At 41.1% G+C, this 16,516-nt stretch overlaps 2 protein-coding genes, 1 long non-coding RNA gene and 1 pseudogene across 3 annotated transcripts; 1 reads left to right on the top strand and 3 right to left on the bottom strand.

Moving 5' to 3' along the window:
* Window positions 1-2,751: 2,751 nt before the first annotated feature.
* On the top strand, window positions 2,752-3,344 carry LOC133919263 (uncharacterized). The gene is made up of 2 exons (XR_009909907.1): window positions 2,752-2,997; window positions 3,072-3,344. It is a non-coding gene; the product is annotated as an uncharacterized LOC133919263 (long non-coding RNA).
* A 285-nt stretch (window positions 3,345-3,629) lies between these two features.
* Window positions 3,630-7,434, bottom strand: LOC133919262 (uncharacterized). Its single transcript, XM_062363609.1, has 6 exons — window positions 7,211-7,434; window positions 6,236-6,267; window positions 5,229-5,420; window positions 4,670-4,720; window positions 3,986-4,050; window positions 3,630-3,905 (listed from the first exon to the last, which is right to left on the bottom strand). Exons 1-6 carry the CDS (start codon window positions 7,261-7,263, stop codon window positions 3,828-3,830), a joined length of 471 nt encoding a protein of 156 aa, XP_062219593.1. The 5' UTR covers window positions 7,264-7,434; the 3' UTR covers window positions 3,630-3,827.
* A 3,931-nt stretch (window positions 7,435-11,365) lies between these two features.
* On the bottom strand, window positions 11,366-13,807 carry LOC133917987 (uncharacterized; annotated as a pseudogene).
* A 1,108-nt stretch (window positions 13,808-14,915) lies between these two features.
* Window positions 14,916-15,706, bottom strand: LOC133917587 (uncharacterized). The gene is made up of 3 exons (XM_062361470.1): window positions 15,634-15,706; window positions 15,405-15,523; window positions 14,916-15,316 (listed from the first exon to the last, which is right to left on the bottom strand). The coding sequence occupies exons 2-3, from the start codon at window positions 15,496-15,498 to the stop codon at window positions 15,171-15,173; spliced, it is 240 nt and encodes a 79-aa protein (XP_062217454.1). The 5' UTR covers window positions 15,499-15,523; window positions 15,634-15,706; the 3' UTR covers window positions 14,916-15,170.
* Window positions 15,707-16,516: the final 810 nt, after the last annotated feature.

Here is a 16,516-nt window from a genome sequence, read left to right as displayed (position 1 = left end):
AGGTACTTTTTTGTCAAAATACCAAGATACTATATCATTAGTATACCCAGATGAATACTCCCAGGCCAACTCTGAATCAAAGACCATTGCAAATGGAGATCATTAGTAAGCCATCTCCTAAAAGTAAGATCCCAATGCAACTGATGATTACAAATAGAATATTCTTTTGATTACAAATGGCATATAGAATTGAAAACATAGAAGATAGAGGGCTAGAAGAGATCCACACATCCTCCCAAAATCTAGCAGTCTTTCCATTGCCAATCAGGACTTTTCTACCTTGAAGATATAAGCTTCTAATTTTTAGCATGTCAGACCAACAAGAGGAGTCATTATATTTGTGCTTGACAGTAGCAACAAAAACATTTTAATGGTACTTTTTATGAACAATTGATTACCACGTGCATGTACCTGTTTTAATCTTCCACCACCATTTGCACATAAGTGCAATATTCAATTTGCTTAAGTCCTTAAAACCTAGGCTCCTTTTTTTTCTTAGGTAATATTTTCTCCCATCTGATCAAATGATATTCTTTCTTGATGCCAGTTCCTTGTTAAAAGAATTTCCTTCTAGCAAGATCAATCCTCTCAATGATTGTTTTCGGAAGTAAAAACATTGACATTTGGCATGGCGCTCGAACCTTGTTTCAAGATGTTTTTCTGGTATTGATCCAGACTTAGATGCTCAAGTGGAATTTGGAACATTCCAAAAGGTTGGAGATCCAACTACAAGGAGACAACCAGTTTGATATTTAGGTATCTTTCACCTCTCTTTTTTGATTTGACATGGGAAGCATCTCATGTCCTTTTTTTTTAACTCTTTTTCTTTTTTTTATATGGAAAATGATCCCAAATGACAAGCATCAAAAGAATGGCATCTTCTTCTGGAAATCCTAGCTATTCTTAGCATGATATTGGGGAATATCCTAATGTATGCTTGCATATTCATCCATAGGGCAAATCGGATATGTCATTATTGGAATAATTGTTGGAGACTAAAATGATGGATATGCAAGCATGATAACTTATGTACCAGTCCAATTGAGAAGAAAAAAAATCCAGTTTTTTTTTATAAACATCTTCTCTAAACACCCTATAGTACATGCTCTAATGTGACATAACTAGTCTGCTCTGCTTAGACTCAATCCAGAAATAGGCTATGACTTAAGATTAGAGAGGGGCTAATAAGCTTATTCTCACAATTTCTGAGGTTAAGCAGAAGCTCTCGCAAGCAGCCAATGATGCAAGACTGTAACTTCTGCTGTTTCGATACGTGCAGGTTGTGGCACGATTCAACGAGGCAGTGACAAACTTGCTACTGTAGGTAGCTCTGGAGACCTTTCAGCGGTAATCCGTCAAAGACGAGAACATAACAGTATGCATTTTAGTCATTGGTGGCCTGATTTCTCTCTTCTTCTTTTTTCCAAGAGTGGTTTCAGTTCCTTCTTTAGGTTGCTAGCGTTCCTGGCAGCTTCGAAATTCCTGTTGCGGCACAAAAGCTTGGGAAGTCTGGTGGCTTCGACGCGATTTTGTGCGTTAGTGCTGTGGTACGCTTAGCCTAGTTTGTACGCACATCTTAGCTTGTATCCAGAAGTTCTATTTACAAAGCTACACAGATGGTTGGCTCTTTAGGGAAAAAAATCTATCATATATGTCAAATAATGAGTATGAATGATAATTTTTCTATTTAGATGAGATCCACCGTTTTGAGATCCACGTTAGTGACAGGTGATGGACATCCAAACAGTGCTGCAGCAGGAGTCGTCTACAGCTCCGCTGCATAGATTCCCCCCCCCCCTCTTTAGTGGTAGCAGTAATGAAAATAAAATTGGCATTACGTTTCTGTATTATGTTGAGCTGATGAGTTCTATCAGGGAGTTCTATGTTATCTATCATCATGTTACGTTCAGTCCAGAATTTGATTACCATCTCCACAATAGACTCCAATGGTATGCAACATTTCATGTTACTCCCATATTTAGCAACGTTTCATGTTAGCTGCTTCCTACTATGATCTAGTTATTAATTATTGTGCAGATAAGAGGTGACACAACCCACTACGGTACTATCTGCTGGTATGCTTTCTTTTCCTCCTTTTCTACTCATTCTACCTTGATGTAATATGTAAATGAACTTGATTTGGGGGCAATTGGTCAGAATCAAAGGGAAAGAGCCCTATGCCCTATGGCCATTTCTGGGTTGTCAAATCCCACTTGCACCACGTAACAAGAGGTGACATGTTTGAGGTGTCTAAACAATTGCAAATTGATATATTTGATGCTTCTGCAGGTGTCTAAATTACCAATTGCTGCTTTAACTCCACAGTGCTTGCTTTCTTTGAAATTCAATCTTTCCTTTCCCTTCAGCTCTTGTTCAAGCCTCCTGCTTCCTATTACTATTCTTCATAGTTACTCCGAGATTTGCTTGCTGTTCTAACTTCATCAGTGATAAAAATGTACAATCAATTGCAGGCTTTAATTGAATCGTGCTGGTGGCAAGGCTGGATGCTAAAACTAAAAGCTAATCTTAGGCACAGGAACTTCACTAATCATATGATCAATGCGCTAATTAATGCAGAAATTAGGATTAGAACCTGGATGGGGAGATGCCATCCTTCGGTTGATGAAGATGCCCTTGATCAGCACACCAAAAACTCCTGTGGTCGTCCGATCCCTTGGCCGGCCTTCAGATCAGTCAAAAGCGCTCTCCAGATTGGATTTGGAGAGAGAGGGGCTGTTAGGGTTTTTGCTTGGCAATTAATGACGTGATTAGCATTCAGCAGGCCAACCCTTTTTTATATAGCGCTAATATGATCTGAGACCCAACTGTTTTGCATTTAGCCCCCCAAATCAAAGGCTTAATCGCTAATTAGCCCTTAATCACCGCTTAATCTCGTAAATAATCACCGTTGTATATTAAATTAAAGACTAACTTTTTGTCATCAATCACATTATGTCTAACACTGGATACAAGGGCGCTGAAGCTGCTTTAATTGCCGTAAGCCCTTTTCTGTTTGTCTTGGTGACACAAAGTTACAACACATCTTTCTACTGATATCTTATTTCTTGCAGATTGAGACGCCCTCGTTGTTTGGGCATCATTTAATCTGATAATCGGTGTGTGTTCAATTCTTGAACACGGCGTCCTTTCATGCCTATGGGAGCTGAGCAGTTTCCATAAGCTACCTATTTTGTTCCTTGCGATGAGTGAAAGGCAAATAAATTAACATTCTGCCATTTCAAATTTGCAATTGTGGTTAAGCTATTGAGATCAACTACTTTTGAAGATGCTACTCTTTTTAAGGACAATTTCATCAATAAATAAAGAACTTTATATTGTGTCTATTGTTTAGATTTTTTTTTTAATGTTCGAGCGGACCTTTCCCCCATTGTTACATTTGCTAGCACCCTGAATTTGCAAGAACTCAATGTCGAGAAAACGGACATATCATAACCATCTATTCTTCAAACTAACAAACCAAGCTTTTTCGATGGCATGAATACCCAGTGCTTCATTTACTCGATACAACAAGCTGCTCTTCATTTACTGGATGGAGAGCCTGGAACTAACCAGTAAATGAAGAGCCTGGAACTAACAAGCTGCTCTCCATCCTGGAACAAACATGCAAATTAGATTCTGAAAAAGAATTGATACATTCTAACCAATGGCGTTTCCAGAAGAAACCCCAGCAGCTGCAGGTTAGACTAAAGTATTTTTCACAGCATGCGTGCAGTTTAATTATGAGATACAACGCACAAAAAACTGGCAAATAGCCTGCCTTCCACAAATTAATCACAACATTTTAACGATGCAGATGCTGGGTTTGATTAGTTCCATGAGTTGACAGGCGGTGCAGTCCCTGCTTGAGCATCAACTGCACGGCGCAACTCTTCAATGAAGTTCATCTATAATTCCAGTAATCCGAAAAAGCAATTAGAATATAGCAAAACAACATGTAGGAGGAAATCACGACAAGAATTCATACCTGATGAGGAAGTTTCAGGTGACCCCATGATGACCCAGTAGATCCAGAATACATTACTGGTTTCTCTGGACAAACATCGAGAGAACATAGTTAACAGCATTTAACAAGTGCACTCTTTGTTTCATTGGATCACATTGGCACCACTGACATGGATAACCATTTGAGGTGTGAGGTTGAGTATACCAGAATGTAGTCTTTATACATGCCATTGAATACACACTTTCCAGGTTGCATGCATAAAACAATTGTACTCCCAACTTTGCTGGGCTACTGTTGTGTTATGTTGCAGGGCATGATATTACATATAGTACTGTAACATTGCTAATCTAAACCAATGTGAACTTCTCAATTCTAAAAGTTACTGCAGAATATAAGCATACACTTCTACCCAATATGAACTTCTCAATTCTTAAGAGCTGCTGCTAGGAAAAGGTGAGGCCGAGAAACAAGAAAATAAATTATAGCGATGCATGACTCCATGATCTATTGTAGAATTGTACTATTATAAATAAATATTGTCAAGTTGTTATAGCATGTAACAACATACATGAAATCACTTAAACAGTCAAATATGTAGTCAGATACTTAATTTCGAACTGTCCATAGTGGTTATTGAACATGAGGACTCAAAATGTTTGCTCTAGCAGCTACCTTGGAGCATTGTAATAGCAAATGAGGACTCACCCGAGGAATCAATTGATTGATCATTGTACAAGTTCATTGCGGCAGCCCAACCTACAGAGCCAGAATGAAGGCTTGCTATCACAAGAATAGGATAAAAGTTGCTAGCCAATTTAACACACCAGCTGTAGGAATAATATTAATGCATCTGTATAATATATGCCTAGACCACTGGTAATTAATCTTTTCCCAATCTCTGATGATCTGTAGGTGGTATATAGTCTAACTAATGAAAGAACAATAAGAGATTACAGGATCTGTAGGAGGCACAACCAAAACAACTGAGAATGATATGTAAAAGGTTACAGGTGTTCCATTAGTTCTGTCTTGCACATTGCAAACTGAGTATGTGGATACTGGGTAGGCAACCCCTCTAGGTTATCAGAGAAGCAAAGGGAAAATATTAGATTGCATAAACTTTCTTCGTATCCTCCCCTAAATATAATGTACTGTACAGTAGCATGCAATAACTCTCGGCACTCAAACGTAAGAACTTCTATCACACAAATTGACAAGTAGTTAAAGTGAGAGTAAGAATGTGCAGTTTCGCAGAGAAACATACGGTCACTGAGAAGCTGTGAAGCCTCACTGGCAGAACATCCCTCCAAAGGTACTAATCTCGTTTGATTGTAGTCATTCTGGACGTTGCTGAAGAATGTTTCATGATGAACAATTGGAGGAAGGTTCTTTAATGAAGGAACATGGCTCTTCTCCCCATCATTACTGAACGAATAATTAGCCTTGTCGGTCCTATCTGTTTGGTGAAATAACAACTACAATTGTCAGAAGTGAGCTGAGCCTGAACATCACTGCCTAACAACTTAACATGTAGTAGTAGTAGCATATTAACTCATCAAGAAAAATATAGGAAATAGAAAAGGTCAAAGTGCAAAAATCTGTGTGTTAGCTTTCTGAAAAGCTACCGGTGATTATCCTTCAAGTACAACAAAAAATTAATTTTTTTAATTGCTCCTAAAATGGCTAATTATAGATACTATGGTTGTAGGTGACTTCAATTATATATTTTTAATATTTCAAAGAAATGTATTGGCTAATTTTTTGGTGCAGTGGGTTCAGACAAAAATGCTAGTTTGTTAAAGAATCTCTCTGTTATTACCAATTTGGAAGCTTGAAAGTATAGGGCACGTAATGGTCTACCCATTTGCAGCAGAACAACCACAGTTGTTGGACTATGTAGAGATATCTAAAAATATTCCAGGACTGACTTAGAAGCATAGTAATTGATACTAGAATGCCTAGCAACTGGATCGGAATATTGGATCATATTGACTAAATTGGTGAACGGCGGGACCTTATGCAGTGCAGCATACAAACCCGACAAACACAAACCACATAGGAAAATATAGCAAGTGCCTAAAATCATCTCGAAAACCAACTAATTGCATCTAAAAGAGATTTACCATAAAACCCAGCGGATGGACCAATCATATCGACTAAATTGGTGGGTCCTTATGCAGCGTATGAACCCGACAAACAACAAAAAGGAAAATATAGCAAGTGCCTAAAATTGTCATGGAATCTAACTAATTGCATTGAAATGAGATGTACCTCCAGACTTGTGCCGATTGTTTGCACGATTCCTAGAGCATGTTGAGAGTGAAAACAGCCATAAGCAAGCGGATCATAAGCTCAGACATGTAAAAAGATAAAAGGCTAACTAAAATGCCAATCTAGACAACAGAATAAGGGATTTCAAGTATTAATTGATGGATTTGACTTTCAAACAACTTCCACCTAGCAATGCATATATCTCAGTATCAGCTCAGAAATCCTAAGAAAAGAACTAAGAGGCTATATCAACTGATCAAATCAACAGAGTGATCAACAGCATACACAAGATTATGTTGTAAATCCACACTTGAGAAATCCCTCACTGCCTAACCGCGGAAATCATACCGAGACAACAAATACATGAACTGCAAATTGAATGGAGCCATTAAGTCTGAGCAAAGCTTAAAAAAGAGGCTTTTGGGACAAAAGTCAACCCCAAGGTTGCTCCTTTATTCACACACTCCACTTATAGGCTAGATAAGCATGCCAAAAGATAACCAAGAGACTGAAAATGGGAGCTTGCAAGTGACAAAGATAGCCCTCGTCATGCTCATCCTCTTTGAGCTAACAGAAAGACAGCGTCCAATATGCTAGTAATAACAACAGAAGGGCCAAAAGATTTTCACTTTATGGAGTTTATGTGATAACAATTGTTTACAGGGCACACGTTTTCAGATGCTACCTCAGATCAAGCACATAAAAGCAGCTCAAAAAAGGACAATACACCGCCCAAATCTAATCCAACTGACGAAACACCCCCATGATTCAGCTACTCCAAACCCAATCACCCCAGAAACGTCCGAAAGCACAAAAACGCCTAGAACTACCCAGGTAAACCACGGTATAATCTAGCGATTGGGACGCGACTCTCGCCAAACGCGTCCAAGAAACGGCTCGAGTCTCCTTGCTTGGATCCCACCCAACGCACAGAAAGGAAGGCGAATGCAGGACAGGACAGGACAGCGAGCTCACCTGTGCACGGGAGGGGTGTATCTCTTGATGGCGTCCGGGATGATGTCCGCCATCCCAGCTCTGCTCAGCGAGGCCGCGATGGTAGCAGGGGAGGAGGAAGGGCGGGTTGGTGGGTGGGGTTCCTTCCTCCTTGCCCTGCCCCCGCTCCTGCTGCCCTGACGAGAGAGAGATGCGAGGGAAGCAGAGGAGGATGACCGAGGGGTGGAAATGGGGGACTGCTGCGTGGGCCCGGGGTGTTGAGTGTGAATAGGGATGAAAATAGACGAAAGGGGTCGAAAAACTCAAACCCTTTTTATTTTTATGTTTTTCTAAAAACATAATTAAAACAGAAAAATTATAAACATGTATGAACTTAAAAATGTCAGTATAGAAAACGAATCCGTCTAAACAGAAACAGTTAGTATCAGTCAAGAACCAATAAATCAAATTAGAAATACCGACCCGTAAAATACTTCAAACGTACATAATTAATTCACACTAATAAAAATAATTTATATTATACATAAATAGATGATGTAATGATATAAGTCTTAACAGGTAGAGTCTCCAAGTTTTAACCGTGGTTTAAAAAAAGATCACACGTACAAGTGTACAATATTCTCTCAGAAAGTTCAGTTAAATATCTCCTTTTCCCCTGTAATAAAAGAAATATCTTTTCCCTTAAGAAGAATTTTTATTTACTCAACAGGGGCTTTAAATATTGTTTATTAGCATTAGTGACAATAAACATGGAAAATACAAATGAATATCTTGTATTGTGTTTAACCAGTCCATAGTTGTCAGTCACTTGCGAGGGTAACAAATCCAGTCACCTGCGGAGAAGGTCGGTGCCTTTTGCACCAGAGCGAGAGGAACGGAGGTGAGCGACAATGGGTGCAATTAGGGTTGAACTGTTGTTTCAATGTATGTTTTAGTAACACTAGTTATCTGCCCGTGCGTTGCAACATGCGTAAAAAATGTGTGAGCTGGTCTTGTCTCGTCAGAACATTACGAACGAGGGTCGGTGCAGTGCTTGCGGACGATCTGCGCTGGATTGCAGGTGTGAATTTGGGAGCCGATCTTCACGGGATTTTCATGGGAAAAAACTGACAGAAGCGAAGGAGCCAAACAGGAGGAGCGGAGGAGATGCGGGAGAGTAGACGGGATGCATGAAGAGGCAGAACGTGCACCAGATGCACAACGGAAGGAAAGTTACATATGTTTTAAGTATGAGAGATAATTTTTTGTTTGTGAATCCTATCTTATCATAAGTTCAAGTTTTAGATAATATTATATTATAGAAACAAATCGGAGGTTGGAGTTTGGTACAAATTTATATCTGTTCCACTAAAAATAATATCTCTGCGGTGCATATTGAAATCTGGTAGTATATTTAATTCGATGGGTTAGGATTTTCCACGTTCTTTCGCACATTTTTAGTTGCAGCTGAAATTTTCATCTTGACTACTTCGCCCTGCTCTGTATCCTTAACATTCATATCTCATTTTGTGTTTCCTGCACCAATTTTACCGCCTACTGTAGCCATTTGATTGTACTACCAAGGCTGCATTGTTTGTTAGTTGATAGCTCATGTTCATAGATGTTATCAATGTTAAATTGTTGATGCGATCTCTCAAATCCCGCTCAAAGTTAAGCCTCTGATTGAGATTGATCTAACTGGACGCGCTGCCATTGAAGATCCCATTAAAATTCCTGAACAGTGATCTAGTAAGGTGCCCGTACATTACAACGGTTTCTAAAATTTTTACACCCAGCATGAGGACATCTCCAAGAGCTAAAATGAATGGCCAAAACTTATTGATCTACCATCTTCAGCAGTGCAACAAATCTCTACTACATAAAGCAAGAGTTTGATCCCATTAGTCTAAGTAAACCAAGAGCGTAGTGGTAGCATTTCAGCTTGTGGCAAAATACTTGCCTCTCAGAGAGCAGGCCAAGCAGACAACCAACCAACTTAATCAAAGTTATCATAACTCCAACTCCTTGTTGCAACCACCCAGGTGCGGTGCCTGATGACATAGTAATTCAAACACAGATAGAACGTATACGCAAGTTTAACCTAGTACAGAAATATATCATCCTTGTACAACAAACAATCCTCAAGTTCCTTGTTCGCCTTCCCTTAACACTTCCAAATTTCCTGCAACATCTTCAGTATAGTGTGCTCAAACTTTGCAGACAAGCTCCCTTCTCCCCCCAAACCGTGCATGAGCCCTGATGACACACATGATGAGCAAGTTTGTTAGCTTTGCATGCTTCACCATCGAATTATGATGTGTGTGAATATCAGTTAAATTAAAGAGTTCTAGGCTTTTTTCCAGCAAAACAACAGAGTTGAACATGCTCTAATGCCAAAAATATGCTCAGGATTCAAATCTAAACCCACTTTGCAAGAAAGAGCCAACCAACTTTGCAAGAATTTCATGTACCAGATTGAGAATCTGTTGTTACTCCCTGGTAATCCATCTGTTTCCTCAGATCTCGTACTCACCCAAGCCGTGATCACTGCTCTCTCCTCCACTCTGCGCTTGCATACCCTGATTTCTTGTGATGCCTCCATGCTTTCTTGGGACCATTGTTGTCACTCAAGCTCCCATTTAGGAGTGGGTCATCAATCCCGTTGATTACCTTGTTCAAGGATGGTAGCGACTTAATGCAGCTATCATCATTTGTTTTCTTCTTTTCCTTCTCATGTTTTATGTTCTGGGGTATCATGTGCAGCTTTTCATTGATTGGTTCCACCACATGGTTGACAGGGAACATCAAGTCATTCACAATCTGCAAGGTCCAGTCAAATATGATGTTTCAGATTAACCAACATAGGTAAAAAAAATATTTCAAGTAAACTAATGAAGGTAGTAGCAAAGAATAAGCATTTCCCCCGTTACATATTCATCGCCCTCAAGTACAAAATCACAAACGCTTTCTTTTATGGCAGTGGAACACCTGACATGATCATCTGGCTGTGGAAGCCTAAACTTTGTAATAATAGGAACCAGAAGGGGTCTTCCCCCTTGCCTTGTCTAAAACAAACTAAATGGCCACCAAGTGAAATATTACATGTGCAAACATCAATGTCAGCTAGGTAAAAGTGAAATAGCCAAACAAAAAGGGGAACTTAACTTGCAAATATTACACGATCCTATTCATGGTCAGGTATTAAATGGGCACAAAGAAATAATTAAAGCAATAACAAAGAGCAATTTGTGAGATCTTAGCCAAAGTGGGCATCACAATGGAAAAATGCTTTGAATATTTCATCAAAGTTTAATCACTATGACATTCCTGTCAAAAAGTTTTGCTTTCTAAATAGTAACCAATTTTGGGACATCGGCTGACACATGTCTCATGGGAAGATATTTTGGGACATCGACTCTATGACATGGCAAACCTTCTCAATTCTTTTTAGGGAGGAACACATGGAAGCCAACATTCTTTAAACAAAAGAGGTGATGGTAACATAATTTATCAGAACAGAAAGCTTCAAGATACCGTTTTCATTTATATTTGCCCCTTGGTGTCAAGGATTCGACCCAAGACCTTGCAAAAGTTAAGAAAATAGCCAGGATGCCAGATAGGCAGAGTGCTTAGATGGTATAGTAAGTGTTTGTTTGATATTAGAGATAGATGACAATCGCACCTCATGACAGGATCCATAAAGGTCGAAAGGAATGTGTAGTAACCATTAACCAAGCATTAGAACATGGCCTGACAAGTCAAGGATGACTCCAAGTTCAACCTGGATGAAAGTAGAATAAATACTAATGAACTTCAATTGCCAGGCAGCCTGATGATAGCTTTGCAAAGGTAATGTAGCTTGTATGAAGTGAAAATTAGAGTGAAAAGAAAAACAAGCAAGTTTTCAAAAGTCTGCCTGCTTAAATATGGAAGGCAAAATTTGTGGCCGAGTGAGCATTATTAGGCCCAAAGTTTTCACCAGAGGTCCAAACTGTATTACATCCTGCATATGCACAATTTCGTAAATATGGCTATAACAATGCTAAGTTTTTTGTTCTTAGTATAATGCCTTAAGTACTGAATCCCCAAGTTTCTGATGTAAAACAAAATACAATTCATAAGATAAATAAAAAGTGACATAATGGTATATCCTATAAATAATTCAAGTTACCTGCATTGACTGAAAATTAGCAAAGAGAAGCACTGATCTGTGGCCTTACTGACATTGCTCGTTGGAACAACCATGATGCACTTAAATTTGGCTGCAATACAAAAACCTAAATTAGGATCTACATCAAGTTATACGCAAAGGGTTGTCCTATTCCACAAGATTCAACTGATGATTAAAGGAAGTAGCAAGGTGCTCACATCTTTTCTGTAGATGGTGAATTATTTGCGCGAAGGCAAGACGACCATCTAGCGTCGAAGGGCGACAACGCAGCTTGGAGGCTTTGCTCCATTAAGTAGCTACTTGTTAATGGCTGCCTTACATTTGTGACCGAAATTAGCATGGGCATTCCAGTCCAAACTCGAAAGCTGTTGCAATCTGAAGCAGTTGAGGCTTGTGAATTGTGACTGTTACCATGTTTATAGGACTCCAATCCAAGAGGACAAGACACAAAGCAAAAACTCACAGCTTCCCTCATGAACACCGAAGAATCGGCACCTTTTCACTGGGGGTCGGAGTCCGGGAAGATCTGCCCGATGCTCGGTAGCTCTAGCGCACCGAGAATCGCGTCCACCACGTAGTGCACCAGCACGTCCCCTGCGCAGAAGGCAAAATCCCCACAAGCGCAGTCATGAAATCGATACCACCTAGATGTACCACCTAGGCAAAATTACAGAATGTAAAGCATGGTTACAAAGACCTGCCGATGCCAAGGAAAATTGTTCAAGAAAAGCATGGAATATGATGAACATTTATAGCAATTGCAACAAAGTTGTTTTCGATCACAATTCACATCACAGGGATGGCCGCATTTCTGAGTTGTATATTCCAGCAAGTGCACAATACACAACCTAGGTTCCAGGTGTAGTTGGACTCTACAAAGAAAAGAACCATTCTGTAATTACACTACAAAAGGAGCCACAAGTAAGAAATCGAATAGGTCTTTAGAAACGGAACTGAAATACACACAAGCTCACTCGTTGTAAAACAATCTCCTTAAGAGTTCTCACTGCCATGATAATTGCTTGTATTGTGATCTTTTTGAATCCCAACTGCCTTCTGGCTCCTTCCTCTTTATTCCTACACCTGGCATTTGGTAAATTCTTGCCTGATCCTCCACAAGGGCATGTGGTGACATTATCAAACTTTGCCTAACTGGTAAAGACATGTTCATCCTTTCCTTCTACTTCGACAATTCCAGGGCTAGAATTGAGATCAAGCCCTTGTCTTCCCCATTTCCGATTACTATCATGTCCACCACCACTGCTACCTTTAGGAAGGTTTATTGCATATGGCCTTACAAGCTGGCTAAGTAATACGCCTGCCAGTCCAACAAGTGATGGGGTAATGGTAGGAAAATATGAAACTCCTGCAGGTGCAGAATTCATAAAAGATATCGATCCAATCAAAAACCCCAGTGCGTGTAGGTGAACATTGGGGTGAAAGGGAACCCATCATATTGATATGTAGGAGGGTGAAACACCATGGTTGGTGATGTTTAAAAAACTGGCGTTTTGGAGGAATCGCTTCCAAATTGGCCAATGTCTGTTGCGGATGAAATAACTGGTGTTCTGGAGGAATTGCTTCCAAAATAGATTTGGGGATTTGACCAAAACTGTGATGCAATCAATTGTCCATTTCTCTAATGCAATTTTAGGAAGTGAAGATCACACATGGAACTATCGTAATTAGGGACTGAAGATTGACCCAATTTGGGAAGCAAATTATTGATCTCAGCCATGCATATTGGACTACAGGCATGAAAAATAACCCAAAAGAAATCATTAAATTCAGATTTCAGAAATGTGGGCTCCTACTTGTTTTTGGTAGCATTATTGCATGGGTTTTCATGGAAACAGTGTGCCACGAGCGATGGATTATTCCTTAATCCATTATGTATTTAGCATTGCTAACATGTGGTTCCAGTTACATCTACCATCTATCAGTTGCAGGCTTGCAGCACACAATGGAAAGAGAGATCTGAAGGTTGACTTGAGTAGTAGCAGATCCAGCAGAGCAGACATTATTCTCGAGTTTAGAAGTGGCATAATGTGGCCATGTGGGATAGTGAAGGAGGATCGAGGTGGTGACTATGAACTTGGCAGGCATGCAAGCATGAGGGCCACATGATCGGATCAAGCTCGCATCACATGGCACCGATCTTTCCTCGAGCTTCAGGTACACTCCCACAGAGATCGATTAAATAAAGAGAGGGTGCGTGCAAGCTCAGTCAGATTAATCAAAGCAGCCAGCCTATCCCTATCCCATCAGTATTAGCCATGAATGCAGAAACAAGAACTCCAAGAACACTCACGTCCGAATGGAGCCGCAAGATCAAACCAAGAACCCAAGCATTTATTGCGGAAACCCACCTCCAATACCTCCCAATCCAACGGCTTGGGAGTAGATCTGAGGGAGAAGGATACCTGCTTGGCCTTGCCCAAGCGTGGGGTGGGATGGCGAGGCGACATCGAATCGGAAGGACACGGATACAGTGATACCTTGGAGGCGGCAAGTCTAGGAGGCGTGGATGGTGGCGATCTGGGAGGAGAGAGCCGCAACACCGCAGCACATCTCGAGCAAGAGCACCTCGGCTTCAAGCGTGCGGCTCGCGATTTTGGGAGAGAGTTGGCACCAGCGGTGGAGGGGGGAGAGCGATGTTCGTGTGTGCGATGAGGATGGGGCACGATAGGGTAGAGGAATCCGCAGGCGGGGTGGGATTCGGCACACGACGCTGGGAGAGATGAGAGATCTCCATTTGGCTGCAGAGAAATTAGGAGGGACGGAATGGGGGAGCAGAGAAATCGGGAGGCGATTTCGGTAGCAGGGCAAGGGAGCGGTGGCGTGGGCAGGTGAAGGAGCGATCGGACGGACGCATGCACAAGCGATCGACAGAGGAATCGCAGGAGGCGAAGGAATATTCTGGTGAAATAACACGTCTTACTGTTTTTTTTAAGTAGGAGAGATTTTGATTAAAAATTGATTCTAAATTTAAACGCGTGAAAAATAACATGACTGTCTATAAGCAATAAGAGCATCTTAACAGTAGATATGTCAATACATCTTTTACTCATATTCATAAAGATATCATATAAGACAATCGACGTAAAGAGGTGGATTAACACATAAATAAACTCAGCAAGTATTAGAAGAATTGTTTTGTTCTCGGTGCGGGTTACTGATTTAACGACCATCTAACACTTAATAAGCTCACTAACCAGTGTGACAGCTTCCACCACAATTTCTAGACTAAGCTACTATTCAAGTTAATGTCTTGTTTACTACACAATTAATCTAACACAGAAATTACCAATTCAGATTAAACCAACTGAACAGATAACTAAACGTTCAAAGGCTCACAAAGAGAGACAGTAAACTGATACGCTAGCGAGTGCAACCTAGAAATCATGAAGGCAAACCACCCAACAGCGTTGTCCAAAAAACAAAGACTCTCACTCTGACGAGGTGGTCTGACTATATGTTCGAATTGCACCTGGAAGAAATGGATGAACAAAACCACACGGCGTTTTGTGGGATTTATAACACGTTTCCTTAAATCTTTGGTCTGCAGGCAGATGCTTCAAAAAAATTATAAATTGGCATTCGGCCATGTCCATATTCGAAGAAAAATGTAGGAATCGCCGCATGGCTAGCACTCTGACCGTTGCGTGTAACGGGCTGCATCCTTACTGAAACACAAAACTACAGTACGCTACATCATCGCAAACAACATCAGATGCGTGCTCGCAGCTCGCCTGTTGTGTTTGGAATTTGAACAGGAGGTGCAGATCGGTATCGCAGGCAGCACTGTCATCTTCTCCTTGTAGAAAGGCTTCACTGTTCCGACGACTTGACGACGAAGTTCTGTCGCCTGATCGGGTTCATGGCGACCGGCGGCCCGGCGGTGCGAGGCCACGCCTGGAACTTCTTGTCCGTTTCCTGCCACCACTCGTTCGTCGCCACGGTCCGAGGAGTCGTGCCTTGTTAGTTTGTCAAGAAACGATCAGTCAGATGTCTTTCGTTTCTTCAGTGATGAAGAAGAGCTACAAGCATAGATTGGCATCTCACCTCCAAGGACCTTCCTGTCGGCGATGTAGACGCCGCAGACGTAGGCGAAGGCGAAGGATGCTACCACCGATCCGATGATGTACTTGGTGGCCATTTTAAGCCAATGATAAGTTGATTACCTGCAAAATATAACACATTTTCATGGCGTGATGTGCCAGAAAATTAAGGCAGTATTGCCAAAAAAACATGCAAAATACAAAAAATGAAAAATGACCAATTGAGCACTCGCCTTGGGCAAATAGTGCTGATTGCAGAGATGTTCAGGCAGCAAAAGTGGGAAATGGTGCCGGCGCAGGCATCTTGTGAGGCGTTGGTAGCATACGGTAGGCATCTTTATATGTACTCCTGGCTAGCAAGTCAACTTGCCGTTATCATATTGGTTTTGAAAGCGACTAATTGGATCGGTTCTCAGTATAATGACACAGTACATGGTCTCTTCACAACCTGTTATTCCATGTCACTTTTGAACTGTCTTAGGAAACAAGGGGCGCCCGCTGGATCCAGGATAAACAAATTAGTTACCAGAATCGTCAACAAATTGCTTGATTGCCATCTCATCCTCACTAGGTTTGCAAATTCCAGGCCACGGACGAGTGGCCCGGGGCGTGCTTACGCCGGACGACCACCGGGACTCAATGTATAAACCCAACGAACAGTGGAAATTTGATCATTTCAAAGTTAATTAATTTTTTATAATATATCTGAAGTTAATCACCTTTTAATCCTATATCCTACAGGTACTAGTTTCTGATAAAATTTATTCTTCATGCCTCTTATTCAGCGTGAAATTTTCATTTCAAACTAGTCTCTATAGAATATATGATCAATTTCGAATACGTTATTAAAGATTAATCAACTTTAAGATATATAATCAATTTTCCCAATGAACAGCGCTGGACGGACGAGAGAATGCACGCGCGCCCCGGTCACATTTCTGACGTGGTTTTGTAGGAACCAGCGCGGCTCGTCCGGCCGTGGAACCAGCGCTCGATTCGCTACACGCCGGCCGACGCCGCATGCTGCAACCTGCGCGTGCCGCAGCACGCCCTCGCGGTGGCCCAGGGAGGCCGCGCGTCATTGGAACCGGAAGACCGCCTCGCGCGAGGCAAACG

This window comes from Phragmites australis, chromosome 5, assembly GCF_958298935.1.
Source record: "Phragmites australis chromosome 5, lpPhrAust1.1, whole genome shotgun sequence".
NCBI classification, from domain to species: Eukaryota; Viridiplantae; Streptophyta; class Magnoliopsida; order Poales; family Poaceae; genus Phragmites; species Phragmites australis.
The sequence above is the reverse complement of the archived record's forward strand: the minus strand, read 5'-3'. Positions and strand labels throughout refer to the sequence as shown.